General features: G+C 37.9%; 1 protein-coding gene across 1 annotated transcript in view; it reads left to right on the forward strand.

The window, feature by feature from the left end:
- rgs17 (regulator of G protein signaling 17) overlaps nt 1-18,478 on the forward strand; it is a 185,752-nt gene that overhangs the window by 107,192 nt on the left and 60,082 nt on the right. The window contains exon 4 of the mRNA XM_039748243.1: nt 938-1,015. Coding sequence (XP_039604177.1) covers nt 938-1,015 — 78 coding nt within the window. The remainder of the gene's footprint in view (nt 1-937; nt 1,016-18,478) is intronic.

Below are 18,478 nucleotides of genomic sequence, written 5' to 3' on the forward strand. Positions count from 1 at the left end.
ACATGTTCTTTCTCCACACACGTGTTTATTTACAACTATTTACAAGTGATAAAGTGCACAAACTCAGTGCCGCAGCACCAATCACCCCTTCAAGTCCTGGCTGCACAATGATCCCTTGCTCAATCCTCAGACCGCCTCCACTCCTCTCCTCCGAGCTCCGCCCACTTCCACCTGACTCTTGCTATCGACTGGAGGGAGGCGGCCCCTTTTATGCACGTCCAGATGGGCTCCAGGTGCTTCCTGAGGAGCTTCCGCCGACACACCCCCGTGTGACGGAAGCACCAACTGTGTAACCGGAAGTCCTCTGGGTGTTCTTGCTCCTCTTCCCCCAGCACTTCCTGGTGTGGCGGAAGTGCTGAGGTCCAGGGCTCCCAAGGCACTGGGGCGCCCCCTGGCGGTGACCACGGGCCCCTACAAGGTTGGGCTTCCAAGCCCCCAACCCGTGGCCCCCAAAGCAACCAGGGTGGTGGCCCCCACATGATCCCAGATGGGTGCACGCCCACTTCCGGTCCCTCAAGGCGTCTCGGCCGGGTCATCACCCCTGGCATCCTTGACAATGTTTATATACTATATTTGAATATTTGTATATTTGATTTTTGTTTTGGAATCACAGACTTCAAATGGTCATTGCATTCAAGGAATATGCAACAGGGTACTAAATATGACTGCTTTAATATCCCTACCATTGCTATGTCCAAAAAATTCTGGTGCCCTAAAATGGGGGGCATGTATAAAAACTTGTAATTTCTACAAGGTGTTACCGAAATGTATGTTAAAACATAGAGGGATAAATCAAGGAAAAAATACTCAATGTCTCTAACATTGGAGGGCACTGTTTATATACAGATATATGTATATATATATATATATATAATTTCTATATAAATTTCTTTTTAGGTGGTTTATTTTAAATGCATTTATTTTCTTTTAATACTAGGAATGAAGAGAGAGTTGAAGGCTTTGAAAGACCCTCTCATACAACTAAAATGGAAAGTTTTGAGACCACAGAAGAGTGGTATGTAGTATTTTTTATACATTTAATTATTACATAAAATAAATTTGCACAATTACCATGTAAATATTTTGTTCTATCTCTAATCAGTCAGTAGCAGAAGTTTCTACAATTCTTTCATGTTGAAATCTAAAATGTTCATTGATAGTAAATTAGTGGCCAAAACTTTTGTCAGTCTGTTAAAAGTAATATATACATTAGGGTGAAATATTAAATGTACAGTTTTCTAATTGGATTGGAAACATTGTCATCATTTTTGGTTGTACGTTAAAATCGCATTACAAGAAACATACCCAGAATTATACCTATAGCTCCTTTATACACAATTGACACAAATCTTATCATACAAGTTTTTAAGGGTAGGACTAGTTGAAGACAGTGAAAAAGTGAAGCATTGTGAAAGTTGTAATACTTTTGGACTATGTGATATAAGCTCTCAATGCCACCTAAGACAATTGCCCACAAGGCTTGCCTACTTTTAGTACAGTTCAGACAAAGGCTTCTGACATTTCTTAAAGACGTGCAGGGATGTACCCTTTACTTTGTATGTTTTCAAAAAGGCTTTAGTTGTGTGACAGTGAAATTCTGAGTTGGAAGAGTTATAACAAGAACTACAAGGAAGAAGATTGCACAGTGGTGAAGAGATAGCACATCTAAAAGGAAATGTTGATAAATGAAGGGTGTTCCAGTAGAAGATTCTGCAAAGTCATTGATTTTGAAGATATACTATGGGAGACAGGGTAAATGGTATATCCCTTTCTGTCTGTAGTATAGCATTTTTGGAGACATGTTGGGATGCCAGGGACAATTTGCTACACACATTCTCCCCAGACCAGTTTCAAAGACATGCATGTTAGTTTGGCTAAATTCATCATTTTTATTTGAGTGCATGAATGGGCCACTTGAAATGAACTGATACCCAGTTTATTTGGATCCTGCCATGTGGCTAATTTTAAGTATATTGATAATATCATTAAAGTTGTTCTGTAAAATTTATGTAGTCCTCTAATTGTCAAGTAGTGATGTCAGCTGATGGATGACCATTATAACAATTTTTATTTACCAGTAGATATAGTAAAATATAGTAAAATAATATTTATATAAAATTAAAGGATAACTTTGGTATTTTTTAAGTTAAAGTTATTTCTTCACAATTATGGTATATATTAGCTTGCCATTAAATTGAATTCTAAGGTGAAGCATATTTTATATTTTTTTATATTATTTTATAAAAAATAACTAGCCCTTTCTTGTGCTTTATGACGAAGCTTTTGGGCAAAATGTATGGGCCCCATTGTTAAGAAAAGCCTTAAAACTTGCCAAGTATGTCCATTTTGCAAGCCAAAAACATTACTGGGTATTGTTCTGCATCTTGAGATTACACACATATTGCAAAAAAAGTATCTGTGTTGTTAAAAAAAGGAAAAAAGCAAACCATTGTTGTAAAAATTATCTAGCTTAAAGAGTTGCGATATGCATGAGCTGTACTGCTTTATCTCTGTAAGCAAGGCAGGAAGAATCCCCAGAAGGGAAAGATCGCTTTAGCAGCACCAATCCACCAAACCTGCATGTGTTTGGACTGGAAATCAGAGTACCTGAGAAGAACATGCAAATTACATGCACAGAACACACAGGACACAAACCCAAGTCACTTTTATTGTGGGACAGTATCACTACCACTGTGCTGCCCAATAATAATAATAATAACAGATGTCCTCAGTTTTTTCCATCCATTAATCTATTCATAGATTTTCTCTGCTATTGGCAAAATAATAATAATAAGAATAATAATAAGAAGAAGAAGAAGAAGAAGCGATATGCACCGTGTCCATCATCAGTAGAGCCCTTGGCTTGGTTATCAGTAATTTATACCAGACATTTTCCTTTGAGATGACCCTGACTAGGCACCCTAAAACTGACTAGACTTAAATTCTGGAATTTACCACTACCCAAGGCTTTCAACTATGCCCTCTCTCAAGAGGTCTCTTGAGCAATCATACTTTTCATACCACCTGAAAGACTGTGAGATCCAAATAACTTAAATATAATAATATTAATAATAATAGTACCATCCCCTTTAGGTCTACCATCGTGTCATTGTAGGAGGGCTTTCAAATCCTTATGATCCTTAGATTTATGTTGGTGTGAGCTTTATACACCTAATAGGGCTACCCATTCCAGTAAGGTTGACGGGAAGGGGTCAGACTAAATGCAGACAAACATTTACTCCAGCTGAGATATTGCATATTATAAATTCTTATCTCAACAAATCACATTCATGCTGGCTTGATTGTCACCCAGGATATAAAAGACTACATTTGTGCTAACTTACAGAAACAAGCAGAAAATACCAACAACACAGTCTCATATGACACACAGGCAGATAACACAATCAGCAATGCACACCCTAGAACAATGAACACCTGAACAAGTGCTATTGTTACTGATAAACCCAGCAAGAAACTATCTATCAGGGATTTACTACTACTACACCAACTGAAAGAGGATATTGAGAAATAATTTATACAATACATAGGAATGGACACCATTCAGCTTCCCCGTATACCAAAACCAGTGAACACAAAGAAATTGTTACTAACAGTAAAACTTATTGATGAAAACATTCTTTAACATACATAGATAGACTTAAAGCACTAAAAAATGTACATAAATGAATATATGCATCTGCAGTCACCACTATTACCCACACTGGAATGAAAACACTAAATACACAAAACCCAACATCATCACAACAACCAGTGAGCATATAGACACATGCATAGATACACTTAATGGAAAAAACTTGTAGTCAAAATACAGAAGCTAAAATAGTACAAATTATGCATAGTGTGAAAATAACAGAACTTATAATTCCAAAATAATTCAAAATTATTCTACAGATATTTTCCTGAATAGCACATCAATAGAAACTAGCATGTACTAGCATGCTAGTACAGGAAAACATCACATAGTGCTGGTCTCTTCCTCTGGCCTAATGTGGTTCAGCATAATAGCACAGCAGCCTCGATCAAGGAGGTGCAACAAAACAGAGACCATCCAACACAGATGCACTTTGAGCAAATCACCTTAACAGATCTCACAGAAACAAAAAGGAAAACACACAGCTGGAAGGCACCAGGGTGGATGGAATTCACAATTTCTAGTATAAGGGGTTCTCCTCTGTGCACTTGGTACCTACAGACAAACTGACATACCAACAAAAGATACTTCAATTTTTAACAGAAGGAATTACATAAATGAAAACCAAGCCAAAGGACACCACAGATCCCATAAACTACAGATCTCTGTGTCTAAGCTCTACAAAGTACCTACTGGATGCATAACAAACAAAAATATACACATACACGACAATTATATACTTTTAATTAACAAAAAGACTGCCAAAGGCAACATATGGGTTGCAAAAAACGGCTTTTAATTGACTATATGATACTCCAGCAGGCATACAATATTACAGAAACCTACACACATGATTCATTGACAACAAAAAATATTTGACAGTGCCCCATATACAAGGCCAGTAGAAATATTACACTTGTACAAGATTCACCCTGTTTTTACACCTGCCTGCAAACATTAATGAGTCAATAGAGACTGGAATTACGTGTATGTATTAACACATTAATGCACACAGACTCAATACAAATAAGACAAACTATCTTCCAGGGAGACTCACTTAGCCCTTTCTGGGTCTGTCTCATTCTCAACCCACTACAAAACAGATTAAACAACACATAATATAAATACAAAGTCCAAAATAGACACGAACAATAAACTCATTAATGTCTATACCAGAAATAACCAAAATATATTCACAATACATACAAATGGAGTTTGGACTAGACAAATGTAAAACATTTAATATAAAAAAAGGTAATCTTTAGAGGAGAGTACCACGGGTTCCAACAGGAAAATGTTAAGCAACACAACCAATTTAAATATAATCTTACACAAAAATATACATCATGTCTTTCACAAATACTAAAAAATCACCTACATGCATGCCACACAAAGATGTCAATATTTATGTCATACCAATACAAACATATTCCTTTGGAGTTGAGCATTGTTCACAAACAGACCTATAGCATCTCCAAATGAAAACAAAACACAAACAACACCACCCCAAAACAGCCATTGAACAACTCACTCTACTTTAACAATTCCAGTTCACCTAAGTTTAATCAGGCCGAAGTTTAGTAAGTTCAGTACAGATGTTTTAACACAGATAGAGTAGTGACACAGAGCTGTTCTTCTTGCCTGTATATTTACAGATTGATTGATGCCAGATAGTGTTGGTGAGTTTTCACTCAAACATATTGTGGTCAGTTTAGAAGCGACTCATCAATCATTAAAAACTTCGATAAGTGTTTTGGGGTGCTTCAGTCTGTTCTATCATACACTCTGTCATTTTCATTTTGAGTATTTTCTTTTATTGTTTTATCGAAAGGTGCAATTTGCAAGTGACCAGTCTCTAAAATATGTAAGGTTTTTATTAAAAACACAATTCAATGTAATCAGTTCAGTTCAGATGTATTATTATGTTTTCAAAGTACAAAGTGTTCAAAGTGTTCTTTTTACCACACTGCCACTTGGCATGCATCTCACTTCTTAAAGCAGAGGCTTTTCTGGTCATAACACAACCCACAATAGCTGCTGCAAGCAGAGAAGCAAGCAAGAAATAGATCTTACGAGAAAATAGGACTAAGTAACTGTGATAAAATGTATTATTTCCAGTTTACTTTTGTTTCCACAAGCATACCTCAGAAATGCAGAAGGCACGTTTTCTTAAATCAAACCCTTTGCTGCCACATAATGGAGGTATTCAGTAAGTTTAAAGGTTTTTTCTTAAAATGGGACCCCCGTACCATTACGTTTCCATTATTAAATGCAAGAGCAAGCTATTTATTTTTCTAAATTTAAAACTTCAGAAAATTACATAGAACAAGACTTCTTAGGACTTGTGTATGTGCTATAATTAGTTAAACATGCATCAGAGATTTCATTATAATTGTCAGCATTTGACTAGGTCAGGTTATAATTGAGAAACAAAGGGAAGCATGTTATATGTTCTGTTTGCGTTTGGCCAAAATCTGTGTTTAGCAGGGATTGGTCTGTTGGATGCACATTCTACTGCATTTTTGTTTTGTTTCTTTTAAGCACTTTCAACTGACTGTTGAGGCCTCGTTCATGTACTTTTCTTATGTGTACTGTAAGGCTGGAGGAAGAATATAAAGGGGTGCACAATCCAAATGGCGACATTGGGATAGGAACATTTGCTGATGTGAGGCCACGATAGGGTCAACCATTAAGGCTTGTATGCAGTACTGAGTCTCCTGGCTCATTGAGGACTACAGTGATTCCCACAGGGTATGTATTAGTCTGAGCTGCCATGACGGTCTGCCTGAAATATAAGCAGCTTTGACTTCTCATTTAGGCCTTGGCTTGGATATTTACATTATGCTTTGACATGATGTATAATTGTTAGCAAAAGGCTCTAGTGCTTCCTCTTGCAAGAAAATGAAAATGACTAAATTATTAAAATTAAACAAAGTCAGGGAGAGTGACTACTAAACAGCTCTATTCATTACATCAAGATTACGGTTCAGGACAGTCCACAAAACATCACTAAATTGGCCTTTGTGTGCTACTACAACAAATTCAACAACTGGATGACACTATAAAGTCACACAATTCATAGAGTATCTAGGAAGAGGGCTAGGATTGTTTACCTTTGCCTAAACAAACCTGATGCTTTTTGTTCCTCAAGAATGATTTTATTTTTGTACAAAGATAGAAACCATAGACTAGCCATGATGATAAGCTCTAACAAAAACCAAATACACTAAGAAGCTAGGTCAAAAAACATTTGTTAGTATGCATGTCATGCTCCTGTTATTTATTACCTTGTTTTTTTCTTAAATTGCTGCACAAATTCTATTCAGAAAGAGAGATTAATATTTTCCATAGGTGTTTTTTCCCCATGGCTTGCACTTCACCACATTTGCACATTATTTTTTATGTCAGAAAATCCTTTCCTGCCACTATTATTGATATTATTGAACATTTGATGTTCACATTGGAATTGCTGTCTCTATTCTGCAGACAACCAGAGAAGCATCACCAAAAAAATATTCTTGCATTGTGCATGACAAAGATCATTGGCAAATCTGAAAATTTGTTTGCACTCCAGGTAATTAAATTGCTTAAAACAAATATATAAACTTACTTTAAATGCCACCACAATATTTTTAGCACAATTTGGAGTAGGAAGTGCACAACCAACATTAATTTGTATGTAGAGAAAGGACAAGGTATAAGATTGGGCAGTGTAAATGTAGCAAGCTGTGTGTAAAGAGCACAGCCCTGGGAACACAGCTTACTTACAAAGTTTTCATTGACATTGCAGACCTGACAATGTAAGTTATGTATATGTTAAAATAAACAGTTGGATTTCTTTGCTTCTGCAATGTGTAGTTGCTGATCAACATCTGAGATTGTACAGTGGCTGAAACTCGGAGGACTAATGCATTATTGAAATTTACTTAAGATTTTCAGCCAAATAGGAAAAAAATCATGTGATTTTGGGTACAGCTAAAGTATATGGAAATGCCGGTGAAGGTGTTTCATCACATAGAGACACAAGGGTTGCACAGGTGTTGAATTATACGGTATATAGACACAATGGTTTGATGACAGATAAATCAAAACATATGATTTTTGTTTTCCTAAATGGCACTTCATAGCCTACTGACATCTTTGCTGCTATATCGGACACTTGGCGAGCTTGTGTGCAGAGCTGCTTTATGTTTTACAAGCCAAGACAGATAGACTTTGATAAACAGTTATTCCAAATGAATGGGTGATGTCCTTTCACTCAGTGCTTGCCAACCAAACCTTACAAGTACTGCATGAAATCGTAAATAGCCACTGATGTAAATAGAAAATTTAGGCTAAACACTGTTCCTTAGAAAGAGAAAGATCCTACTTGACCACTGCAGGAAGACTATCTGAGACTGTAATAATATGAATAACTTATCCTTTCACAGGGAAAGAGAGAATGATCACTGTTGACAATATTTTCTATGACAAATAAGATATTTGCCTCAAAGACAAGCCTGTTCAGTGCCATGGCCATAATGAGACATGAATTTCTTTTCCAGTGAAATATTACACAAGAGATGGTCAACCCAGTAACCCCAGTATCATACTTAAAAATGAATTTTATTATTATCTTGTATTTGCCTAAATCTAATTGGTTTGCTACTGACCCAAATGTGGTAAAGTGTCCATATTTTACATGCACATTTTAAGTGCTGTGTTTGTAAACAGCACTTACACAAAACAGGCTTTTTCATGAGTTCTTTGTATCCATATATGTTAATTACAATTACTTTTATGTCTGTTGCTTATTTATGTGTTTAGAGAGGTAACAGATATGAAAATAAATGCATGACACTTAATAGCACGGCAAGACCCTGAAAGAGTTGTTGATGGTAAATGATGAGTCACAGAGTGACTCAGAGGCATGCAGCAATGAAGCTGATGATGAACAGTGAGGCAGTACAGAGTGATACTTCTGATGCATCAGATCATGAATGTTGTGGGCAGGAAATTGTAGATGAGAGCTCAAATGAGGGAGAGGAGAATGAAGTTGAACAGGAGCAAACAGCTGCACAGAGAAAAACAGCATAAGCCACATCACCTGAAACAGCTTCTTAAAAAAGAGAGGGTGGAAAAAAAACACAGAGGATGCTGCATATGTTATGTATCACTTGACAGCAAAGCTGCTGCAGAGTGTGCCAGCAGCCATGTTGCAGTGATCATAAAAATGTAATTGTTGTCTGCACTTTTTGTGCTGAGTGGCACAATATCACTGTGTAATTTGCTATTCTTTAGGTGTTGTAGGAAATATTAAAATATTAAAAATTATTTTATAAAGATAGACAGTGTTCAGGGAAGACATATTCAATAAATGTCTACACAGTTAGCATTATTTGTTGCTTGATTTATATATAATATATAAGCCAGGTCACTAGAGACCAGAGGCATGTCATAGCATTTCCCATGTATAGCTGGAAATCTGTTCTTTCCCTCCACTGCTTTATCATAGGAAAACTGATGCTTTCATATCTAGTTGGTTGGATGCCTACCCCTGTTTCCTTTAATCAGTTCAAAACTTGCAATAAAAAGATCATCATGTGAACCACAGTTATTTTCAGGTCTTGTTTTTGCTGACTGCATAGCACTCCTCCTGTCTTTGGCTACAGAGTATGTAGTCGTGAAGAGTCCTCATTTAGATTGTTGAAAAAAATGTTGCTGGCTGTGAATTACACTGGTAGAATTCTGCCGTTATTTGGCTCACTTAATTTTGTAATCCAAGACAAAAGTTTACCATTTTATTAGTTGCCTTCTGGCTGCAGACTATTACTTTCTAGTCTCCTATTATCAATATAACACATTTTGTAATCTTATGTCCAGTAGATATTTCAGATCCTCACAGTATATACTGCATGTTTGAAGCTTAAGTTTCATCTTTTACAAAGTCAAGTTTATACTTATTACATTTATGTCACTAGGGCAATATCATTCTTACAAGACTGAACTTTCCTTTAGCCTCCATAATATTAATAATAATTTATTTACATGTATATAGCACCTTTGCCATGCTAAAGGTCTCCAGACATCTCAAAAGCTAGACATCCTTTTGGCTTTGACCTAAGCACATCCTGAAGACTCTGCACTGTACCTGCCATGTGTTCTTTTGCAGAAATTTATTGAACCTTTATTGGCCTGAGGAATTTATCTTCCAGTGACATGTCTGTGGTTGCTTGTCCACTGTATCTTTTTGGCAAAATACTTGAGTAGGTTGCCATTTAATTCTTTAGTGTCCTATCTTTGGTCTGTTCTCTTTTCTATGACCTGTCCATTTAGAGTGACCATATACTGTATGATGTAGCATGTAACTTTAATGAAATGCATAATCCCTTTAGACATGACAATCCAGGAATGATGCAGTACCTAAGTTAATGTAATTTTGGATTGTCTTACATAATGCTTTCTATTTTGCCTTGCAAGTACTGAAATGCTTTAAGAATGTCTTTTCATAAGTCAATGTTTATATAAATTGCAAATTTTATGTAAGGCGCCTCCAACCAATAATCAATCCAATTTTCCTGCAAAACATGTTAAGTCCAAATGGAATAGTTGAGAACTCCTACAAACAATCTATACAGAAAATTATGTCAAAATGACTTTTAAATAATACAAAATCACCTTGCCACTTATCAAGTTCAAGAAACAAAAATTCTTGCTGATCAGCGTGAATAGGTGCAAGGATACATCATTTAGTAGAGGGTTATAACATTGGTTGTCCAATCCTTTAGTTATAGTGGTGTGATAAGAATAAATCTTCCACAAAAAGAAAAAGGTTTGGGGATTGTCCCCATATATTGTCTCCCAGACAATTGCAAAATAAAGCGATTCAAAATTACTTTTCAGTACAGAATGAAATCAATGGTAACAAAATGGCGTTTATATAGCAGAAGGTATCATGGGAAAGGAAATGGTTGGCAGGAAGTGATGATTGGAGGCGGGAACATGGAAGCATCGTCATCAGGAGCAGACCGAAGCAATGGATCGTGGAACCGGAAGTGACGTCATCGGAGTGTAAGCGGAAGTGACGTCATCATGGCCATTTTGAAGCCGGAAATTAATGTTTATTTTTCTTCCAGTTTTCTGTGGGTAAGAAGAGATTTAGGTAGGCACCATGTGACAGTCCCTTGTCTCATGAGATTTCACTCACCTTTAGGCTCTTTGACTGCTTCCAACTCGCACGTGTGTGACATGACCCCCCCCTCAGCCCAGACCCATCAGGGCGGGCGAACTGCACCGCGAGGTCGTGGACACGGGAGAGAGCATCTGCGTTGGCCTGCAAGGAACATCTACGATAAGTAACGTTAAAACGATATGGTTGAAGATCCAAAAACCACCTAGTGACACGAGAATTTGACTCCCGATGAAGGGACATCCACTGTAAAGCGGCATGGTCCGTCACCAGAGTAAATTCCCGTCCCAATAGGTAGTATCTCAATGACGTGATCGCCCATTTAATCGCCAAGGCCTCGCGTTCCACCGCAGCATACTTAGTCTCACGGTCCAGCAGTTTCAGGCTCAGATACATAACGGGGTATTCAGCACCTTCGACACATTGGCTCAGCACGGCACCCAATCCTGTGGCCGATGTGTCGGTCTGGAGAATAAAAGGAATAGAAAAGTCAGGAGATTTCAATAAAGGTGCTGACGTAAGGGCCAATTTTAAGTCACAAAATGCTTTATCTACCGATTCATCCCATACCACTTTTAAAGGTGCCCATTTCTTTGTTAAATTAGATAAGGGCATAGCAATTTCAGAGAAATGTGGTACAAAACGTTGATAGTAACCAGCCAATACTAAAAATGCTTGTACTTGCCGCTTATTTATCGGACGGGGCCAATTTAAGATGGCTTTAATTTTAAGACATTGTGGTTTAACGAACCCGACTAGGTAGCCTAAATATTTGACTTCTCTCAATCCAAAGAAACATTTCTTCGGATTAATACGAAGCCCTGCTGACGCCAGTGTGGAGAGTACCGTTTTCACCTGCCATACATGATCCTTCCATGTGCTAGAATAGATGACGACGTCATCCAGGTAGGCGGCACAATAGGAATTGTGGGGCCGTAGCAGTGTGTCTACCAGACATTGGAAAGTAGCCGGTGCCCCGTGCAAACCAAAAGGAAGGATCCTATATTGCCAATGTCCACTGGGTGTACTAAATGCGTTTTTTTCTTTAGCAGAATCTGTTAAGGGAATTTGCCAATACCCTTTTGTCATGTCAAGGGTAGTTAGGAATTGAGCGCTTCCTAGTCGATCGAGTAGATCATCCACTCGCGGCATTGGATACGCTTCAAATTTAGAAACCCGATTGAGTCGTCGAAAGTAGTTACAGAACCTCCACGAACCATCGGGATTAGAAACTAAGACAATTGGACTAGACCAAGGGCTATAGCTTAGGTACAGACAAGATAGCTGTTTCGAGATCATGTCGTTGTTCGGGTGTCAAATCGGAACCAAAATTAAGTTTAGCACAGGACATAAAAAGTGAACTGGGCTGACTGGAGGAGGGATCAGGGTCCCTTTCCTTCCACAGTTTCAGCAGGTTAATATTATATACTCTTTCGCTCGGTCGACGATTAGGTTGTTTAACTAAATAGTCGACGAGTCCTTTTCTTTCTTTAATTTTGTAAGGTCCTTGCCAATGGGCAAGTAATTTAGAATGGGAGGTTGGGACTAATATCATAACACGATCACCCGGGAAAAATTCCCGAATGGTGGTGTTTCTATTATAATAACGAATAACGTGACTGTGCTGCTTGTGCTTTCTCCAAATTCTCCTTTAGGATAGGTCTAATCTTCTCTAGCCTATCGCGTAACTGCGCAATGTATTCAAGAATATTTGAAGTAGGGAGTACCTCCTCCTCCCATCCTTCTTTTAGCATGTCCAAAATCCCCCTGGGTTGCCTTCAATATAATAATTAAAAAGGAGAGAACCCTGTTGAGGTTTGAGGAACTTCCCGATAGGCAAACAAAACGAGAGGGAGTAACTGGTCCCAGTTTCTTCCATCTTCATTAACTACCTTGCATAACATCTGTTTTAAGGTCTGATTAAAACGTTCTACCAGCCCATCAGTTTGGGGATGATAAACCAATGTTTTCAGATGTTTTATTCTGAGTAATTTGGCCACTTCCCTGAACGTTTCTGAAGTGAAAGGAGTTCCTTGACCTGTTAAGACCTCTTTGGGAATCCAAACACGAGCGAATATCCCTACCAATTCCCGTGCGATATTTTTTGAAGTAGCCGAGCGCAAAGGAACAGCTTCTGGAAAGCGAGTGGCATAATCTACTAGGACTAAAATATATTTCAAGCCTTTTATCGAGGGTTCTAAAGGTCCAACGAGTTTTAGTCCGTCTTGGAATCTGATGAAGTTGACACTCCGGACAAGAAGTGCAAAATCGCCGGACCTCCTCATTAACTCCCGGCCAATAGAATCGGAGTTTTATTCTTTCCAAAGTTTTATCAGAGCCTAAATGGGCTCCCAGAAGGTGAGCATGTGCTAACTCACACACTCTTCGCCGAAAAGTGCGTGAGATTAGCAACAAAGTTCGCACTTCACCCCCGTGCTCTGCCACTCTATATAATAAATCATTTTGAATTACAAAGAACGGCATCAGTGGCATGGGATTTAGGGTTGTATAACCCTCGGTAGATACTACCGCATTTCTAGCATTTTTCAAAGAATCATCATTCCATTGTTCTCTTTTGAATGATGATGGGGTTAATAGGAATTGTGCCATTAAATCTTGTATAGGGTCTCTATCAAGTTCAATGGGAGGGGTTACAGTCTCCACGTCTTCTACGTCAACTGTGTCAGCTCCCACAGAGGTTGATGGGATATCGAAATTTTCGCATTGGGTACCCATGTGGGTCCGTGCTACTGAGGGTGTGGACGAAGGTTTCAGACCAGACAGCAGGTGTGGTTATAAAGCAGCTTTATTTTTCAGAGTCACGGTGAGAAGAGTTTCAGAAAAGCAGACAATCAAATATACATGACAGCGTCAGGGCTCTTCTGAACCCCGTCTGTTGGGTGGGGTCCAGTTTTATACCCCTAGAATGCGTGATTTAATATCATTATAAAATGCAACAGTCAACACATTTATTATACACAAACCTTGAGCCCCTTCAACGCGATTTCTTGGCACCTTTTGTTATGGCGTTCAGATGTAAGCTAAGGGAAAACGTGATAAGGCAGACTCATGTGTGGAATGCTCAGACCTTGAGTCCTTTGCACAAACATTTTTCTGTTTGCTAAAACAAAGCATGCTGTTACTTGGTTTCGTAAAGCTTACTTCTCAGACATGAATTAGTACAAGGGAATGAAGAGAACATTCGTCTTCCACAAGGGACACGGCATGGAGGCAGTCGGAGCAGTATTCTCCATTACTTTTTTTTTTTTTTTTTTATTAAACTTCATACAAAGCAATCAAGTTTTTACAAAAAGAAAAATAGAGTTAAGAACAGATCGATCCCCACCCTTGAGAGAGAGAGCAAGCCAAACGGCATAAAATTTAAGCTTTTAAACATACCTAAATTAATAAATTCTCTGTGCTTTATGAACTTATTTTAAAATATTACTGATTAGATCCTGCCATGTTTTGAAAAAGTCTGTAGATCCTCTAACTGAGTATTTGATTTTTCCAATTTCAAATAATATAACACATCAGTTTCCCACTGACTTAAAAGAGGAGAGTTTGGATTCTTCCAGTTTATGAGAATAAGTCTGCGTGCCAACAGTGTAGTAAATGCAATCACAATTAGTTTGTCTTTCTCCACTTTAAGCCCCTCTGGAAGAACCCCAAACACAGCTGTTAATGGGTTAGGAGGGATTGTGAGTCCAAGGCTGTCTGAAGGTAATTAAAATTTTTGTCCAGAATAATGTTAATTTGGTGCAGGCCCAGAACATGTGACCTAGTGAGGCTGGGACTTTTGCAGCGTTCACAGGTTGGATCATGCCCTGGAAACATTTTGAGAGTTTTAGTCGAGACAGATGTGCTCGATATATAATTTTAGTTGTATAATTGTATGCTTTGCGCATATGGAGCTCGAGTGAATTCTCTGCATTGCTACTTTCCACTCCTTTTCTGATATATTAATTGAGAGATCTTTTTCCCAGTGTCCTCTTGGATCTTTGAAAGGAGGGATTGTAAAATGATTTTATATATTGTAGAGATGGAGTCTAAGTCCTTGAGATTGAGCAATATTTTTCCAGCATGGATGAGGGTGCAAGATGAGGAAAATCTGGAAGGTTCTGTTTAACAAAGTTCCTGATTTGAAGATAGTGAAAGAAATGTGTAGCTGGAATGTTAAATTTGGAATGTAATTGTTCATAGGATGCAAAGACGTTGTCTATATAAAGATCTCTAAGCAAGTTAATTCCAAATTTTTCCAGATATTAAAAACTGCATATGTTTGTGAAGGTTGAAAGAGGTGGTTCTCTTGCAGAGGTGCCACAGATAGAAGCTTCTCCGTCTTAAAATGCTTTCTACATTGGTTCCAGATTCTAAGTGAGTGGAGCACAATTGGGTTATTTGTATATTGCCGATAGCGTGTGTTTATTGGAGCACAAGCAAGGAATACAAAGAAGTACTGCAGGATTTTACTTCTATTGTGGTCCAAGCCTGTGTATGTTCTTCTATTTGTGTCCAGGTTCTTATCGCCTGTATATTTGCTGCCCAGTAATAAAACTGGAAGTTAGGTAGAGCCATGCCACCTTCTGCCTTTTGTCTTTGTAGGGTCGCTCTTTTGATGCGTGGATGTTTTGAATTCCAAATAAATGAGGTTATTGTTGAATCTAATTGCTTAAAGAATGATTTATTAATGTATATTGGGATGTTTTGAAATAAAAAGGAGCTTAGGAAGAATATTCATCTTAACAGTGTTAATTCTTCCAGCTAGTGTGAGATGAAGGGTTGACCATCTATGCAAGTCTTGTTTAATTTTTTCCATGCAGACGCGAAATTTTGTTGATAAAGAGCTTTATGTTTACTTGTGATGTTTACCCGAGGTATTTAAACTGTTCTGCAATGATAAAAGGTAGGGTGTCTAATCTAATATTATATGCTTGAGAATTCACTGGAAAGAGTACACTTTTATTCAGATTAATTCTGAGACCAGAGATCTTTTGAAATTCTGTGAGTGCTGCTAAGACTGCAGGCACAGAATTTTCTGGGTCGATATATACAGTACCATGTCATCTGCATATAATGAGATTTTCTGTTCCAGTCCTTCTCTGCTAATCCCCTTTATCTGATCAGTATTTCGACAATGTATTGCCAGTGGTTCAATGGCAATGCAAACAGCAGCGGTGACAAGGGCATCCTTGTCTAGTGCCACGTTCTAGTTTAAAGTAGTCTGAGCAAATGTTATTGATGCAAACTGAAGCTTCTGGGTTAGTATACAGTAATTTAATCCATGCACAAATGTTGGGCCAAACCCAAACTTCTCCAATGTAGTAAAAGGTATTTCCATTCAATCATGTCGAATGCTTTTCTGCATCCAATGATAATAATATTTCTGGGGTGTTTGATTTAGTTGGTGAGTATATTACATTAAACAGGCGTCGAAGATTTGAAGATAAGTGCGGCCCCTAATAAATCCAGTTTGGTCTTGTGATATTACCGAGGGAGCACTTTCTCCATCCTTCTAGCTATGATTTTAGAGAGTATTTTAACGTCGTTATTCAGAAGTGAAATTGGTCTGTATGATGCACATTGTAATAAGTCCTTATTTTGTTTTGGAAAAACAGTGATTAGTGCTTGGCGAAAGGTTTGTGGAAGAGATTGGTTATCTCTGGCTTCTGTAAATGTTACTAATAGGAGGGGAGCTAGCTGAGCGGAGAATTTCTTGTAAAATTCTGCAGGGTAGCCATCAGGGCCTGCTGCTTTCCCCTTGGAGTGACTTTATAGCATCTAGTAATTCTGATAATGCAGAGGTTTATCAAGTTCCTCCACACTAAAAGCGTCTATTTGTGGTATCTGTAATGTATCCAGAAATGCATTAGATTGTGTATTGTCTTCTTTAAACTCAGTAGTATATAGGGATTTATAGTAGTCTCTGAAAGTGTGCATTATATTTTTGTGTTCAACGATTTTATCTCCGTTCGTGTTGGTGATTACGAGATTGCATTGCGCACTTCTTGCTTGTGAATTTGTTGAGCTAAAAGCTTATTAGCTTTCTCTCCATGTTCATAATAATGATGTCTGGATTTGTAGATTAGTTGTTCAGTTTCTTTAGTTGTCAAGAGGTTTAATTCTGAATGTAGAGCCTGCCTCCTCCTATGTAGAGTCTCGCTTGGTAGTCTGGCATGTTCTTCATCTATTTTAGTAATTTCGCTTTTTATCTCTGCTACTTTCTTGGCTTCGGATTTATTTCTGTGGGAAAGATATGAGATAATCTGACCTCTTAAGAAGGCCTTAAGAGTTATAATTATTAAGATTAATAGGATAGATTAGGTATAGATCAAGCCTGCTCTCTTTCTCTCCCCCCTTTAAACCCCCACCCTCCCTTTTTGCCTCCCCAAGTGAGGCTAAAACCCACTTCACATAGTCCCAGTCCTCTGACATACCCAGAGACAGAGCACGTCCAAAGCAAAACAAGCCCCAATGCAGCGGCGCTTTAGGATTAAAAGATAGAGATATCTGTTACCAATATAGTCTTTTTAAAAAAAAGAAAAAAAAAAGGGAAAAAAAAGAATTTTGCACTTAAAATATATATATAGTCTTCAGCAATTTTAGTGCATTAAGATGATACACCCAGATAATAAACCCGGGTGATGGTGTTAAAGATGTGTCCAAAATAAGCATAACAAGTCTTAATGCAGTAATAGCAATAACAATAAACCAAGGGTATGATATTGAACAGTCTTGTTTAGGGTAGAGATGAAGTAATTAGAAAAAGGAAAAAAAAAGAAAGGAAAGAAAAAGTAATTAAGCACAATAAAACATAAACAGATTGCGCCCTAGTAATACTAAGTAATAATGAGAACAAATGAGAGTATGTGCTGATAAAAACCCTTATTTTAAAACGAATAGATCAGACAGTAGATTATTAACCGCCATGACTCACTATTATGTATCAGAATTGTCCCGGGATCAGCTTTCTTAATCCCTCTTCTGCTTCTTCCTTGCTAGCGAAGACATAGAAATGACCTTGCCATTCCACTTTCAGTTTTGCCGGATACAAGAGGCTGTATTTGACGCTGGCTTGCCGTAACCGCTGTTTGATGTTGTAGAAGGCAGCGCGTTTATTAGCTGTTGCTGGAGAGAAGTCAGGAAAGATACGAATGTGGTTATTTTCAAATGTAATATCTTCCTTGCTTCTGAGGAGTGCCATTACCTCTAGCTTAAATGATAATCGTTCAAAACGAACTATAAAAGACCTTGGTCTGGGTCTAACGGTGTTTGATCCGCGTACGCGGTAAGCTGCTGCTATCACAGATTCTGCTTTAAAGTCATCCCCAATTATTTTTGAAAAAAGTTCAGCAGCGAATTTCACCGGGTTTGAACTTTCTCGATTCTCAGGCAGACCTTCAATTCTGACATTGTACCTTCTACTTCCATCTTCCAAAGCAGCCAGTCTTTCTCTGAGTTTTTTACATTCGGAGCTGACATTTTCTGCTTTTTCTTCAGCACTGGTGGCTAAATTTTCGGCTAATTCAATCCTAGTCGTGAATGTTGAGATCCTCCAATTGATCAGTAAGCGTTTCAATTTTTCTCCATTACTAAGCCCAAATTCTTATTAGATGCAGTTGACGTTATTACCGCTGTTAATTTTATTCCAATCCCTT

The sequence above is a fragment of the Polypterus senegalus genome, chromosome 3, assembly GCF_016835505.1.
Source record: "Polypterus senegalus isolate Bchr_013 chromosome 3, ASM1683550v1, whole genome shotgun sequence".
Taxonomy (NCBI): Eukaryota; Metazoa; Chordata; class Cladistia; order Polypteriformes; family Polypteridae; genus Polypterus; species Polypterus senegalus.